Source organism: Xiphias gladius, chromosome 21 (genome assembly GCF_016859285.1).
Source record: "Xiphias gladius isolate SHS-SW01 ecotype Sanya breed wild chromosome 21, ASM1685928v1, whole genome shotgun sequence".
Taxonomy (NCBI): Eukaryota; Metazoa; Chordata; class Actinopteri; order Istiophoriformes; family Xiphiidae; genus Xiphias; species Xiphias gladius.
In genome coordinates, this window is record NC_053420.1 from 26,689,474 (window position 1) to 26,706,713 (window position 17,240).

Here is a 17,240-nt window from a genome sequence, read left to right on the forward strand (position 1 = left end):
TTTAATAGACAGAAGCATTTATCATGTTTAACACATAAAAGCAGACTCAGTATTCCGCCTGCAGAATATCACATTAACACTTTGTAAACATCCACCCATAAAGATAATTATTTTGATTGCAAGACTCTTGTGAGGCTTTTCTTCTCCTCCTCAACATCTGGTTAAAATATGGTGCAAGTGCTGGCTTCCTGGCTCCCGCTTAGGTGGTTAAAATAGACTGCACACATAAACGTATAAATAGAGTGGTGGGTAACTTTAATTTTTTTCCCTCCTCTAGTTCACTTTTTTTTTCTTTTCTTTTTTTTTTCCCCCACTCAGTGGCGAGTCAGCGAAAAGGCAGGAGCCGTGGCTCCCCACATCACACCTGCCAGGAAGTGATCCTTTTCTCTCCAGCCAGAGAGGCTGCTAGGATATGCCAGGACATGCAGCTGTAGCGTGAGCATTAAGTGTGATGCTCCTACAAGCAGGGCACGGGGAGGTGCAGAGGTACATACGGCGTTTTTTCATTCATGCGTTATACAGCCAGCAAAGACTTGGAATCACATGCAGTTGAGATCCAAAGCAAATATGTCTCAAATATGTCTAAGGCCACATGCTTGATTTAGAGAAGAATAATCACTTAACTAAAACAATGAACCATTTCAGGTACATTTGCTTATACTGAAAATCCACTTGTCTTGTTTTTTTTGTCTTTCCTTATGCTCTTGGTTGTGTAGTGGGCCGGACAAACGAGAGGAGGCCTCAAGAGTGGGACAGAGCACAGGAGACTGTGATAATTGACCAAGATGCTGCTGCCACTGACTCCCCTGTCCCCTCACCTCTGAATCCCAACAGCCCCGTTTTCAATTTAACACAAGACTTGACCAGATTTCACTCATTGCAGGGCCAACCACATCTCTGACACTTCTACATGAGAAGCACAGCTTTCTGCTGAGAAAAAAAAAAAAAAAAAAAAAACTTCCCTCCTGCCTCTCTCTTTCTCCCACTGTATGGTGAGAGGTAATGTGAGATGGGTGTCCATTTCCTGTCCCTCCTTTCCCTCTAAATCAACCACAAATAACTCACAGCCTCCTGCGCCTATCTTGATTTCACTCCAGAAGATAAGGACACCATTTATTGTTTTCATTGAGCTTGAGTGCTAAGACAGAGAGCACCAAATTACTCTCAGATTGAGATAAATACACCACAAATCGCTAATTCAATCCGTCTTCCAATGCCAGTGATGTTTTGAAGAGTGGGAAATATCAAAAGATCACACTGTGAAACCGGAGTCTGGTGGTGTGATATCGGCTAGAGACCTCATCAAATTGAGGAGAAAAGCTAACTGTAACTTGAGTCAGAATTCCCTTTGGAAAAGCAGAGAGCTGGTACAAAGTGTCTATGTATTAAATACGGAATGTGCTTCCACATGCATCCTTCATAGCCATGGCAGAAAATGGAGTGATAGGAGAATGAACTAAATCAATTGTGTATCACAATGTGGGTTTTTGGCCTTCATGACACAACGCAGCGCTGGAAATGAATGCATCAGTGTTTGTGGAGTGTAGCCCTGCTCCTGGTAGTAGTGGACGGCGGTGCGGAGCTGAGGACTGGAGAGTATTTACTGATGTGGTTATCTTGTCCTGTGACAGGCAGGATCACTCAATCAGCCGGCGATGGCTGGGCTCAGGCAGGCATTACACACATATCCCCATACTTCTGGGGCGGAGGCGTCAGCCAAGCCAAATCTGATCAACAAATGCAGTTCCCCTGTGCCACAGCTATCTGAGATGAAGATGATATTATGTGGAAGTGAGCAAAGCGATGGAGACAGCACAGGGAGAAACAGAGAAAGACAGAAAGGGAGAGAAAAGGAGACCGAGTGAGACCGGAGAGTGGAACCCCCTCTAAGGCTCGGCTTCTTAAAGGCAAAGTGTCTCTACTGGAAAGCAAGGAGATAACACACTGATATATTTTAATAAGAACCATGTGCCTCGCAACACTGCCTTTACTAGATCAAAGAACCAAGCATTTATATGCTGGAAACAGCCTCGCATTAATTATCAAAAACTTGAATTAAAAAATAAAAATTTGTCTGTCCAGAAGAATTACATACCAATTAAAAACACAATACTGGCAGAGTCCAACTGACATTTCTAATGATTCCTTTTAAAAATTACTGACATGTACATGTTATTAAAAGGTTAGAGAAATTTGCATTTAGCAATGAGGAAAAATAAATATAGTGTTGAGTGTGCAGATAAGAGCTCAGTAATTAGGAGTAGACATTGCGGTGGTGGAAAACATATGAAGAATAAACCTGGACTAGTTTGCTTCTTTCCCTGTTGCCCTACAGATATTTTACATTATTCAATCCAAAATACCATCTTTATGATTCTAACTTTTCTTTTGCATGTTAATGTTTAATAAGAGCCTTTGGCTATCTATGGGCACAATTATTAGATATCCGCAGAGAGAAATTGAAAAATTAATCATACTCTCAATTTTGTACTTCTCTGATCCATTGGAAATAGCTCTAAGAGCTGTGGCTTCTCCCCTGTCACTGGCTCCATCTAAACACAAGATGGGTTGCTAGTGCAACGAAGACAATTGCATCAATACAGTACTGGTTATTTATAAGTTGGCACTTGTCCTGGTCCACTACAACACTGACAAGCCTGTTGCAAGTGGTGATGGTTACAGAGGTGTTTATCCCCAGCCCGACACAGGAATACTGAGTCTTGGTGTGTTTAATTATCCAAAGTATTATACAAAGTGGCATTGTGGGGATTTTTCTGACAGGATGTTGCTCCAATAGGTGCATACAGCAGGGAAATATGCTGCACTGGGCCTGAGCACATACTGCTTGATGACACATTAACACGCTAACACCCTCCCAGAATAACATACAGTGCCATAATAGGATGCATATTCACTGACAGCAGTTACAAATAGAAAATAGCTTAGACTAGGTGTCTTGTGCGGTTTTATTTCCACACAACTCAATTATGCATGTGTGGGCCCAGTAGGTTTTCAATAATCCTTGTTTTGGCCCTTGCCATTACTGTATGCAATCTATGCTAATATAATGTACGGAGCATAAACTATGCTGATGTTCAGACAAAACAGCATTAAGTTTTAGTTGACAGAAGAATTTATTCTACGCACTATAAAGTGGCAATTTTAGCTTCTGAAAGGCACGTATACATTAAGATATTATGCAGAATAATGGTAACTAAAATTTCAGTACTCCTTAAATACTGCTGTGAAAGATTGAATTTGATGCCCTGTACCTTCACTGTAGTGGTTCTTCAAGCTGAAATCCCAGTTCAGCGTCACCTCTCGAGAGTGCACGTGTGATTTGAATGTTACATAATCTGTAACCTCTCTTTTGTTTTGAGTAACTCCCAATTGATCAAGTAACACAAGAGGGGTAACACGGCTGTCTTTACAATTCAGCTGATTCATTCAGCCTGTCCTCTAACAGGTGGTTGTTTTTAGTTAATTATTATTATTTAGTAATGAGACAAATTTAAAATTAATTTATAATTAAAGGTGTACCCTTCATATATATGAGGATATATCCTGCAAAGTGTGCCATAGATTGAAGTTATGTTCAGATAAGTTGTTAAATTAGTAGCTAATAAAAGATGAATTCTGACAGTAAATTTGTAGAAGCAGGGCTAACTGTATCTGAATTTTGCTAAATTTAGAAATATACAGATTGGACTGACTTGCCAAGCACAGTAAGCCAATGTACCCAAGTTAACTTAGACTTGTAGAACTGTAAATGATTTACACAATTCTATATCTTTAGATAAAAGGAAAACTAAATCTGAGTTCCATCTGTGTTGTGTTGCAGCATAGGCAGGCCATCTGAAGCATGGAATAAATATAGTTTATTTTAAGTCAGCTTTATGCAGAATCAACACTTGAGTGCACAGCACGCACTAATTACTGACTGAGTACTGGGCACTGGCTAGTGTGAAGAATATACTGTAGTAAGTTAGTATCCTGCCCCAAAGTCCAGGCCGTCAGTCTGTTTTTTGACATTGAACAGTAGCAGTAAAATCAAAGTCAAGCAGCCGACTAACACTGCAGCAACATCAAACAGTTGACTGCATCTTGGACTAAATCCCAGTTCACCTAAAGTGGTTGATAAATTGTTGCCAGAAGTGCAATGCTTAACTGACACATCAAAACACGCGTTGCTCTGCTGTCAAACTTAAATTGCTTAGCCTTGTTTCTCAGTGTATCACAGTTATATCAGTGTTTTAGATATTAACTGTAGCATTGGCATCTGACAGACATTACTTGTACTGTGTGTATCTGAGAACAAGAGCGGTGATTGATCGTATGTGCTCAGCATCTGCCTCCCAGTACACTCCTGTTGGACTTACTCAATTTCCTCTACCATGCTTCAAACGAGACCCCCCCAGCCAACCCTATCCCACCCACAGACACACACACACACAGGCATCCACACAGAGCCCCCAGACAGAATGCCCTCCTCCCTAAACAACTCTTTCCTTAACATATGCCCAGAAGCAGAACTGCTGCCTTTTGTCCACTCACTGTCTCCTAAGGCATGTCATCCAGCTCTAATCAAGCAGAAAATGGTCATAAATATTTCTTTCTGCTAGATTTCACATTCACATTTCACGCAGGGACATGATATTTCCCCCCCTACCTCCAGGGAGTACCTAATGCAAAAAACAGTTACTTATATTCAAGGCTCATGTTCCCTCAGTCAAATTCATAACATATTCCCTGTTTGCGGGGAAAAACAAGAAAAAAAAGAAGGGGGGGGGGCAGTGAAAAAGAGGAAAGAGGAGGGGGAGACATAAAGGACTGTCTTATTTTCTGTGCCATTTACTGGCTAGTACTTTCACAGCCATCCCATTACATCATGTCAAAGATTGTAAACAAGCAAATAACAACAGCGCATCGGAGACCGCAGTGAGGGATCGGCACACATTGTCCTGCTCCGGAGGTCTCTATGCCGCCAACTGAGGAGGAAAAAAACATTTATTTTTATTGTCCATTTAAATAATATATGTCTTTTTTGTACAGAGAAACAAAATGCATGAGGATTTATAGGAAACATTGTCTCTGGCCTGGCAAAGTATTTATGGCACATGTCATTCACAGGATGCAGAGGTGCCATCACTATTATTTATGACGAGACATCCCATCAGGGCATATCATTCTCTAAATGGTATACAGCTATTCACCAGTGAATACCGACCTGTGCCATTTTTCTCTCAAATAGAGGCCATGTCACTGCTGAACATGCAGGGGGGTTGTTATTAATCACTGATAGATACCTTGATGGGTGAATGCATGTCAAACAATCAAATTTACTCTAAGAGACCTATACATGGTGTGGCTGTCCATGCATATTTACTTCAATGAAGGCTCATTTGATCATAAGCATTGGTAGTTTATCATATTCCTCCCTGTGCGCCAAAAACAGAGCTGTCACGGTTTTTTCTGTATCATTGAAAAAGGGATATACACTGTGCACTAGTACTACAATTATAACTGAAATTTAAATACTATGACATTGTTACATAAGATTTAATACTGTATCACATGATTATGTTCTTATTGTGTTGTAATCAACTTTATTCCTATAGCAACACTGTCCTGGTTAGCTGGTCAAAACGTTACCGGTTACTTCACTGCAGAGCAAATATCCAGTAGTTTGCTCGGTGGTATCATTTTTAATTGAGTTAAAAAAGGGCTAAACAAGCACAAAACCCATCCAAGCCCAAGGCCCCTGTATGCACATTACATCCATGGCTCATTTCCAGCTCAGTACAGCAAAATGTACAGTTGGACCGTGGTTTAAACATTTTATCTTGATATTTTAATCCTTCTGCATAAACATACACATTTACACACACATAGAAACATTATCCACATCATCATCATTTGTCAAGTTTATGTGATGGCATCATGCTGATAAACTAAATTATTTTTTTATTTCCACTTCTTGTGGATGTTAAAGTAACACTCCAGCAATTTTGTACATCAAGTTCAGTTTACGTGTCAGGAGGAGTACTACCCAGCTTGTGAAAACAATTAGATCATGTCTTCTGTTGCTCTGGAGGGAGCTTTCCGAAGTTTGAAAAACTGACCCTGATCATGTCACGGAGTCTTGAAGTTTGACCCATCTTAAGGACCGAAAGTCAAAATATCTTGGTCTCTGCGGCATCAGCAGTGACTACTGTGTTTGTTACCTTCGCCAAGGAGGTTATGTTTTCACTCGTGTCTGTTTGTTGGTTTGTTTGCTGGTTTATTGTTCGGCAGGATTACACAAAAAGTACTGAACCGATTTGCACTCAACTTGGTGGAGGGATGGTGCATGGGCCAGGGAAGAACCCATTTAATTTAGGTAGGGATCCGGATAATTTACTATGAATTTGAATTTTTCTAATCCGAAGTCTGGTGTATGTTGTTTGACATCGGCTCTGGTGGAGGTCAGGGCAATCCTAAATCAGTGGAGTACACCTTTAATATTGTTTGTTATATTTTACTATATTAAAGTTTCTTTCCTTTAGTTTAAATGCATTGTTTTCATTCTTCTATACTTATTATTTTCACTGACATGGTGTTAGTTTGCCTCATTAACTAAAGTGGGAAATAGTAAACCCTGGAGAAAGAGGTAAAAAAAACAGGTCACCTGTTTATATCTACACTTTAACTTTGAGTCCTTTTGGAGCTCAGACACTTTGGGCATAGTTGTCTCAGGATGCTCTTGGGATGAATATCCGCAGGTATTTTGCTACGATCACCTAGCTCCCCTTTAGAACCCTGCACCTCCCACTCTGTCACCCAGCCTGGCCAGGCCTTGCAGGCTGATGCCGAGAATGAACTCTGATGGCTGTAACCCACATTGTGCAGGGAGCTTATGAATAAGATATAAAATCCAGGCTCACTACAGGACTTTCACATTAGCCTGGCTGTGTAGGTGATGCCCTCTATGCATACATGTATACAAGCAAGTGCACATGCTTGTGTGTATCAGGCATGCACATGCACGTACAAACACACACGCGCACACACACAGAGACACACACGCACACACGGCAAAATTTTGCATGCGCATACAGAGTCTCCATGAACTCTCTCAGGCAACTCAACCTCTGTTTACACGTGGACCCAAAAGATGCCTTCATCTGCAACAAAAAATTAGGGCTTATTGAAACAAATAAGTGTTTTAAGAGGAGACGGTCCCGGTTTCAATTTCAATAGCTCATTTAACCCTTATCTGCCCAAATCCTTGGGGTCCATTCTATGTTAATTGGATCTACATTGCACTAGCATTGGGGGTGTTAACAAGCACAGCCTATGAATATTAATTACCCTGAAGTTTTCTGCACAGGAAAGACTTCACTGATACATATTAATTCTATGAAGTTTTTAAAGTAGTGCTCTCATTAAAAATGAATAGGCCCTGCGCTTGAATGTTTTCCCAAGAGGAACTGTGCATCCTTAAGCCTATCCATAATAAATTGGGTCAGATTGGCTATCCTTAAAGAATAGCTTCTCCTTAAAATGAAATTATTATTCAACTAAATGTAAACATTCCAATCGGGTGAAAAAAGGGTTTTGTTTAAACAGTGTTTTGACAATGGCTATTAAAGCCAGTCATGTCTGTGCATGTACTTTCCCAACCACAGTCTCCTGAGGCCCTGTTAAAACGGTTACTTATTTACAACACTAAACACACAAGTTGTTCAGCTAAACAGCGCAAAATTACTCTGCATGCCTGTGTGTGTGTGTGTGTGTGTGTGTGTGTGTGTGTGTGTGTGTGTGTCTGTCTGTCTGCTTGTGTGAGGATTTGTGTGTGCATCTTGATGTGGAGCATTCATAAGAGGTTGTTGGCACTACTTTAAATAAAACATTGAGGATGCATTAGTCCTCTGGCTAGCCGAGGCCTCTCTCTAAGCCATTTAATACTGAACTGACGCAGACGTGCTTCCCTGTCTGCCTCCAGCCAGCTGCTTCAGACACCTGCTCAAAGTTTAGAGTTGCTCACTTCAGCACAAACACACAGACCGAGGCCATCAAAGACCATCCGGGCGCCACACAATGAGAGCCACTTCACTCTTCCTAATGATACCAGCATACACTCGCATCATTTACATTTGTACCTGCACATGTCCGTGAGAGGTTTCCTCATCCACACATTCTCCACAGGGACAGAGGATGCAGAATCACTTTTCTCTTACTACATTTACACACACACACACACACACACACACACACACACACACATACAAAGAAATCCAGATTAATATGAGAAAACAGTTTAGGGAGACAGATGATATGCACGTGCTCTGCAACAGCCTTATTATTCTAAAGCTCCAGTCGAGAACTGGTCTGTGATCAGATTTGTCCCCTACCACTAACCATATTTCTGAACCAACACCGAGACGTGTTTTTTAGCTAATATGTTGTATAAGGAATCTGCTTGGTAATGTGAGCAACGGTGAGGAGGTAGACTCGGTAGACTGTGTGTCCTTATGTTTGAATTTTTTACAAATTGCCTTTTGTTTAGCTGTCCTAGCTGTCCATCTTTGTCAAGGATATACTGACACTAAAATCTGATTAACGGTTGGCCAAATGATCAGAGATCTACCTGTATTAACATTAAAATTGAAATATGTCTGCTCAGTGCTCAGACCCCTAACTCTCTGTATGACTTCTCATTTTGAATGTCAACATTGTCAATCTTATGACACAGGTCTCATTTACATGTATTCAATGTTGTCAAAATAGTTGCGGAATAAAGATAGAGGTTTTGGTTGACGTCTCCATTCAGCAGCACAGGAATTACTGTTAGCCTTGGTTAACACGTAGCATTTATGAGCCATGATCAAATATTTGTTCAGTTGTCTGATGACAGGAACAGATCATTTTGTCAGTGAGATCAACCAAACTGTCTGTTTGGCTGCACTGAATAATAAAAAATAAGCGATGATGGAGAGCAGGGGGCCACAGAACAGAGGTATTCTGAAACTCAGTAGAGGGACCCAGCTATGTGTCCCTCTCCTTAGCAGGTATTGGCTGTAAGGCTCAATTTTGTTGATTGCTAACAAAGAGCGGACGGAGGGGAAGAGATTTTGGTATTTCCCTGGTGTTTTGACATTTCAGTGCAGATGGTTCACTTTACAAAATACCTGTACATTGCTAACACCATGAAGATGCTAGTGAGGATCCAAGTTGATCTTTCATATAAATAACATTTTCGGATTTATCCGCCTTGGTGTCGCAATCTTAATTCCTTAACTTAATGAAGGATATAGGGTTATTTGTTCACTTGTTTGTTTTATAAATAAGGTTGATGTTGATCAATGTTTGATGTTTGTTTTGTTTTTTTTAATTATTTGTATTAATAATATCTTGCATAATTTGTTAAAAATGCAATATAGTGAACCACATATGAACTACAATTGTAGTTCCTGTGATTCAAATGAGGTAAACCTGTGGAGTGGATGTGGATGGTGTGTTGGCTCAACTGATGGAAACTAAGTGGAATGATTTGACCGGTTCTTCAGCAAGAAGAATAAAATCAAACAAAATCCATCTTTGATGGCCCTAACAGTGTTAGTGTAAATTTTATTATCTAACACAAGTCTAATGACACTCTACCCATAAAACAAGAATTATTTTATGTTCATAAATTAGAGAAAAATTTGATTCCTTATATGACTCCTTTGATTCCAGCCACAGACTAACATGTTAGAGTACAAAGTCTGTAACAATCACATTACTCAAATGCAAACTCGCCTTATGTTTATTTTCCTTTGTGCTGTGATGAGATGGGATCTACAATGTGAGATGTGTGTGAGTGTGTCTTTGTGCTCCTATGTGTGTCCATTCCGATTACCACGATGTCAAAAAACTCCTGTGATCCTCCTCCCGATGCCCACATAAGCAGGGTGTGTAAACAGGATGTCGACCTGAGCAACAGTCAACTATTTTAAACTATGGGTTTCGGCACAGATGCAACCTGTGCTTCAACCCTTCCCAGTCAGAGAGCGGTGGCTGGAGGTAGACTCAACAAAATGGATGATTTCATAGGCTGGCTGTCTTGGAAACATCCATACGACAAAGGAGAGATGCTGGGTGGTTTACCTCCAAAAACCCGTACTAACAAAACTAGGGTGACAAAAGGATTTGAAAAGTTGCACCTAGACTAAACAGATTTTTTTCCCCTTAAAAAAGTATATACAACTGTCTTTAAAAAGGCAATATACTTCAAGCGAGAGAGGCTTAAGCCTTAGTAAAATATTTGTGATATTTTCACTGACACAGGCTGTTTTTTCCCCTTTAATGATTATTTCCCCCCTTTTTTTTTGACATAGCAGCGCATCACTGTTCAATTTTCACCTCCATCTGTGTGATTATTAATCAGATCACACATCAATTGCCAGAACCAGCAAAGAAATTCAGCCTGTAATAAAACTGTCATGTGCTGTGGTATAAAGACAGATGTTGCCAGTTGTGTGATAACATAATTAAACTGTTCTGTGAGGGATTCCATAAAATTATTCAAATTGGACGAGCACTATCATTTTACCAATAAAGCAATTTAGGGCAATATGCAGTGTCATAACACTGATGTTATCCTCTCTGCCAGATTTTCCAATAAGTTGGAGCCTGTGCTTGGCCTCCTGTGACAATATGAACACTATACATGAAGATACCTGAGAGGAGTATGCACAGTAAGACTGTGGGGACTCCGCTCCTTGAATGCACACTTGCACAGTGCATGACTTAGATGACATGGCTCAGGAAGGAAGCACACATTCAATAGGATATGGCACCACAGCTATTGGTCAAAAAGCAACCAGAGCAAAGGAGCCTTTATCACACATGTCAAATATTCAGCACCGCACTGCACAGATATATAATTCTGTAGGAGAGTCAATACAGAGATACTGGCAGGAATTCAATTCAAAAGTGCGGTGATAAGGCCACGTTCTTCTTGTGAAACACCATAACACTGTATGTATTTCAATCCAAGCATAGCACTCTCTCCCTTTTGCCCTCAGCTCAGCAGCAGAGTACATGAGATAAGCAGAGATCTGAGGCAGCAAATGCTCTCTGGCCTCCTCTCTGACCTGTTAACTCTCCCAGTCTGACCATTAGCCGATAATGTGGACGGGACGCCAGAAACCAGCAGGTCCTGCACTGCCAGGCCCGGCTTTTGGGCCTCTATTCTCTCTAAGCATGTACATATTTGTATGTGTACCGTATGTCTGTGTGTGTCTGTGTGTGCCTGTGGGAATGTACCGTGATGGCGAGGCTTATCATCGAGCACTTCCCCCTAAAGCTCGATGACGGTGGCTAAGACGTGCATTTCCACGTTTTCAAGCCTCCACAAGGGACCGTGTAAGCCTTGCATTATGCAAGCAGGAAACCTGTGCCCGCTCAGCTCTTTCTGCGGCCACTGTGATGCGTGTCACTTTCTCCTTTCTGTACACGCAACACGGCAGACACCTCAGCCACACAGGCAGAGAAGAAGAAAGAGCATAAATGGCTGGGCTTATCTTGTGATAAAAAACAAAGCTTTAAAGGCACTTGTTTGACAAAACAGACTGGATGGATATGTATGCAATGAAAGAAATGCAATTATTTACCCCTGTTTTATTTTTTTCTTTTATGATATTGTTGGGGTAAATTTGTACAGTGTGACTGAGAGAAAGAGACAGGCTGATATTTTACAAATTGCTCTAACTTGATTGAAAAGGGCTCCTCCAAAAGACAGCATATTAATGTTTAATACTCTACAGTTTAATCAGTTCAACGAAATTTTGAGAGGAGGAGTGGTTTACATGGTTAAACATGTGAGACGTTATAAAGGGATTGCTGAAAGGGACCATACATCACAGGAAATCCGTGCAGGGAGTTGAATGTCCTGAAGACAGCAGCTTCAAAACTAATACAAAGTCCCTAACATCATGATTGTCACTGTGTGTTTACTTGACTGCTACAGCTACACAACACAACTTCCTGTTGCAAAATCATTTAAATTACAAATCGCAAACCAGGTTATTGCAAAAGCCCTTTCATGCTATTGTTTTTGTTGTATTTTCTCTCCTTCAGTAGCTTCATTTCCTCATGTGGATAACGTTAAAACCACAACTTCTGCAACGCAAAACAAAAACACAGAGAAAATCAACATACTCAGATTCTGGGGCAGACTCGTATGTTATGAAAAAAATATATTATATTCATGTTCTTAAAAAAAATGAGATACTCATATTATGCACAAGCAACTGCAAACAATTAAGCACAGCCTGGAAAGCAAGAAGAACAACACAAAACAACATTTACAAGCACACTCAAACGACCAACCATTACAACACAACAGATTTCTCTGGAGTTCCTCAAAAAGTGAACTCAGAAGACAGACAGAGCCTTTTTTTCATCCTTAGTTCTTAAAAAACAGTATTTGACTTACTAATAGAGATGCTTAAATCAAGCTTATGGTCCACTTCCCCCAAATCTGACTAGTCTACAAGATGAATTCCCCTGTCAGACTCAAGATGATCAAACAGATTACAATTATTTCATCCCCCATCTTTATTAATGAGGACTGTCTTTCATAGTTATGTTCCCTAATAAGAATAAATGATATGCCACTGCCAGGTTTGTTGTTCCCGCTCACTCAGGGGAGTCTCAGACATTTGAGTCTGAGAAGATTCTAGATTGATTTTTGCCTCACCTAAAAGGGTAATAGCATCTTGGATGTTTTGTGGAGAACAAAGAAAAGAAAAAAAAAACTCAGTGTGTCAGTTAGAGGCGTATTAGTGCAAGCTGCAAATAAAACTTAAAAGAAAGACTGTGAAATGCCACAAAAGTAAAAAGTTATCAAGTAATTGAGCAAAGATCGTAATGCCCTGGGGACAATTAACATGGTTCATGGTGCATGAGTGAAAATCCTGGGTTAGTCTAATGGGTGAATAAAAGAAACTGCCTGCCTGCCTTCCCAGTAACACTACCCTGGTAAGTAGCCCATCAAAGCCCAGTCTCAGGAGCTGAGAGTGAGACATCTCATCCTTCGTCCACATCCGTGCGCCATTTATCACACACAACAATTAATACGCCTCCCTCTGTTTCAACTCCATCTGCAGGCCACAGAAATTAACCAGTGGATTTGTTCAAAAGGCATAAAGCTAAAAGCGCCAGCTATTTGCCACAGTAGAAAGCAGGGTGCAGAAAATGTGACTGTAATACATTGAAATGGGAAAGAGAATGTTGCTCGTTTTTCCTTCCTTTAAATGCCAGGGCAGATCCTGGAGCTAATAGTTCTTTCTGGATGACTAGAAAACGAGGACCATGCTTGGACGACTAGCTCTATTCTAGCAGGGAGGCTTTATTTCCATCCCTTTTTGGTGTCAAGTGCATATGCATGACACTTTTCTCTCTCTCTCTCTCGTCGTCTCCCCTGCCTCACATTCATCAAAGTTGTAACCCTGTTGTCTTTGCAGAGGGAATCAGAATGTGCCCCTGGCAAAGAATGAAGGAAAAGTCAACAGGAATTAAGTTTCAGTGCAACTGTTTACTCAACTGTGGCCTGCAGTTATTGAAATTTTATCCATGGTTTTGTGTGACTACTGCAGTAATGAATTCAGTATGGCTGTGATTTTCTCACTGACGACATGCTCATTTTGAGCTGGAAAACACGATGGGTTGGAGGTGAGGTCTGGGAGCGGGGTCTGGGGCTGGGGGACTAGAGATGAAGAGCAGATCTGGAAAGACCTAAAGGCTTAACACTGAGACTGAGGAGCAGGAAGCTTGCTGACATGCCCTTTCTCCTTGCTGATTAGCTAACACTTCTTCTTTGGTATTTATTCGAAATACTCTCCCACCTAAAACCCTGGAAAAAATGCGATTAACAGCGGCATCCTGTTCCAAGGCACACTATGTACTGTAATCGCATTGTATTGTATGTTTGCTCCTCTACCAATTATTCATACATCTTTCTACTCTACCATTGAATAAAGCATGGGTAACAGGGAAATAATTAAAAGATATGACTAATTACGACATAGAAGTAACCACTTAAGAGGTCATATTACTATTCAAGTGATACATATGTAAGGCAGAGCCATACACTTGAAATTAATGATTTTTCACATTATGATAAAACTTATTTGTACAACCAATTAGCACTGCATTGACCTGAATATCACATCAAGTTGGATGTCAGTCAAGGCCTCTTCACAATGCTAAGCTATTTACAAAAAATACTTTTCGTACCTTTTATTGTCAAAATAACGAAACGAGGAATTTGCAGGTTATCGTTACTTCTGACAACCCAATTGTGTATCACATAGTCACCATGTCATATCATAATGTCATGACGATTCTGCTGAAAGATGATGAATGATAATACCAAATTATTGCTCAGCTCTATATGTTACAACACCACATCCCACATGCTACCGCATGCCGTTCCATGGTGTAGCACTGTTGCCCTCCCTGATGGATGTGCTGTGACAACAGACAGCGGCACAGAGCCTGTGCATCGTCACCAAACAGCTCCTGACAACAACCCCGGTCGTCCTGTCGGATAGACCGAGATAGCAGAAGACACACTGATCTTTTCAATGTTGTTTCCTTAAACACACTGTCGTGTGCCACACATTATGCTGACACCAACAGAAAAAGCTTGTCTGTTTGCCTCAAGTCTGAGATGGCGAAAATGTTTTGGGCTTCACGAACGATAACACCGGCGTGCATCTCCGCATCTCATTGGCTAACACGGCAAAGTGTGGCATTAGTTGTGAGTGTGAGGGGTGTTTACAATGAGCCAGAGGAAAATGCTGTCATCTTATTGGATGTCATGGTTTCTTAACTGTCTACACAATCCTGTAGCACCTACATACTTAAAATATGTCAGAACACCATTATAAATATTTCACCAAAATGCAGATGCTGCATGCCACGATAAACACGTTCATAACCAAACACAATCACACAGAGAGAGCACTTCCCCTTCTTTAAATATTCAAAAAGGGCCTCAATATACATAAATAATAATAATAATGTGTTTATGTACTAGATGTACTTTGAGATGGAATTAAATATTAAGTGGCACTTTAAAGGGGATCAGGCCTGCTGTTGACATGGCTTAATAAAGTGAAGACAGGTGTGAAAGGGGGACTGGTCTACCTGGTGCTGCTGGAGATGCAGGAGATCAGCTGCAGTCACCTCCACTGACGGCGTGGCGCTCTTGGGTCGTCCCTCCCTGGACCCGCCCTCCACGCTTGCTCCTCCATTTTGACTGGCTGGTCCGTTGCTCGTCGCCTCCGTCCCAGATTCTTGCATCATGACTTAAAAACCTGAGAGAAGACACAGAAAGAGAGAAAACAGGGACAGAGACAGAGAGAAACAGCTGTTAAAACACGCAGCAATGAGGTCGCATTTCAACTCTGGGCCAAACTATAAACATCTGTCATATCCTTCCCACACAATTTCACTTTTATTGCAGGTTTCCCTATTGGTTTGTGCTTCCTTGTGTCTTGTTTGTTTGCTTGTACCATATGCAATGAGGCAAACACACACGCACATGCTCTCACAGACTGCTTCTCCACAGAGTAATGAACTGCTCCTTTGTTTTGTCTTTTCTGGGGCAAAGCTGCTGTCTTTCTAGATCCTTTTTAGATGACAAGGCCTTACTGGGCCGGAGAAAAGTGAGTAGGACTCAGGTTTTGTTTGTGTTGTCCATTGTGGGGTATATGCAGGGGTACGGTGGAGGGGTTGGTGTCCAGCACACATCGGAGAGGAACCCAACCTGAGTTGAGTGAGAGCAGATGAGCCCAAGAAAACACTGGACCTCCAAAACAAAACACTTTCTATGGAAATGGATATATTTACTTGCATGGCTCCCAGAAGAACCACGGCAGAATGGCTTTTTAATGGGAAACAGGGCGACTGTGTGAGGCCTGCCAAAGGATCTCCATGAGAAACAGCCAATCTGAGGCTGAGCAAAAACAGTCAAATCCTTCAGGGGTGCTGAATTAACACCAAAATACAGGTCTGAATATAAATAAACCCCTTTGAGTTGTTGGAAAAAATGTTGTCTTGCATAACTTAATATAACCCAAAAGGATAACAAGCAAATATAGGCAGTGTAGTTTTATGTACCATTGCATGCTTCTTGCTTTATGTAAAAATATGACAGTAGTAATCAGTGTTAAATGTGACTACACAGTTATTTGCTTCTATTTTACATCCTCTGTTCTGCTTTTGGATACACAAAAGCCAGACAGACATGCACCCCCCGCCTTTCTGGGGACGAGTGCCAGTGATACTGGTGCATATCTGTGCCTGTATTCCTCAAATCAGTGGAATGATTTACAGCTATTGTGCGTTGGTCGCAGGCCTCACTGGTGCACCGCGTCTAGCCTCCCAATTCCAGGGTGGTTAATGAAGCTGACCAAGTCAGGCAGAAGCGAATTAACTTGGCTGATTAATTATTTATATGAAGCAGAATAAATGCCTTTAAAACACTAGGCCTCATCATGAAAGCAGGTGAAAATGGAACTAAATGCAGATTTATGGTGTTGCATTTAAGGCGTATAATAGGAGGGCCAATGTGAGTTAATATGTGCTCAACTACATGGGCACAGTGTCTCCAGAGATCCAGAACTAAACAAGATGCAGACACAAACCCAGACACCATGGGGACACACACTCAGGCTGACAGATAGGAAATTGAGGTTGACAACTTGTCATGTAAGAATATTTACAGAGCATGGGTGAGATAATAATCTAGACATGGGATTATTAAAAAATAAACAGCACTATAAGCAGCGCTGTTCTTTTAAATCCAGGTTCTCAGGGATAGACCCCCAGATCAGTATCATCAGTAGCAGTTGTGGAACAAAAATCAAACCCAACGTGCACTATGGTTTACATCTCCTCTCCCGTAGAAGCCCTCCTTGCAAGAACCATAACCGAGTGAGTCATCTGACACTGTGGCCTGTGCCGGTTCAGCTGTGTGTCACAACGCCCCCACACTCAGGGGCCTGTCTGAGCAGCTTGGGCCTGGTCTACAGACCCTGTTCTCTGGGCTGGGACTACAGCTGGCCCCCCTCTCCCTCCAGACAGATGTTGACCCGGCTCACCCCTCCAGTCTGGCACGGGCTCCCTCCATAATGGGATTTTCTAAACAAGGAGTGAGCAAGAAGAATATTGTGGGATGGGATGTAGCCAGCCACAACTCCATCTAC

The 17,240-nt window shown here is 41.3% G+C and overlaps 1 protein-coding gene across 6 annotated transcripts in view; it reads right to left on the bottom strand.

The window, feature by feature from the left end:
- foxp1b (forkhead box P1b) overlaps positions 1-17,240 on the bottom strand; it is a 150,061-nt gene that overhangs the window by 66,311 nt on the left and 66,510 nt on the right. For all 6 annotated transcript variants that reach the window (XR_005709800.1, XM_040159141.1, XM_040159144.1 and 3 more), the window contains one exon: positions 15,178-15,347. Coding sequence is in view for 5 of the 6 variants with exons in the window: in XM_040159141.1 (XP_040015075.1) it covers positions 15,178-15,336 (159 nt within the window). In the remaining variant the exon portion in view is untranslated. The remainder of the gene's footprint in view (positions 1-15,177; positions 15,348-17,240) is intronic.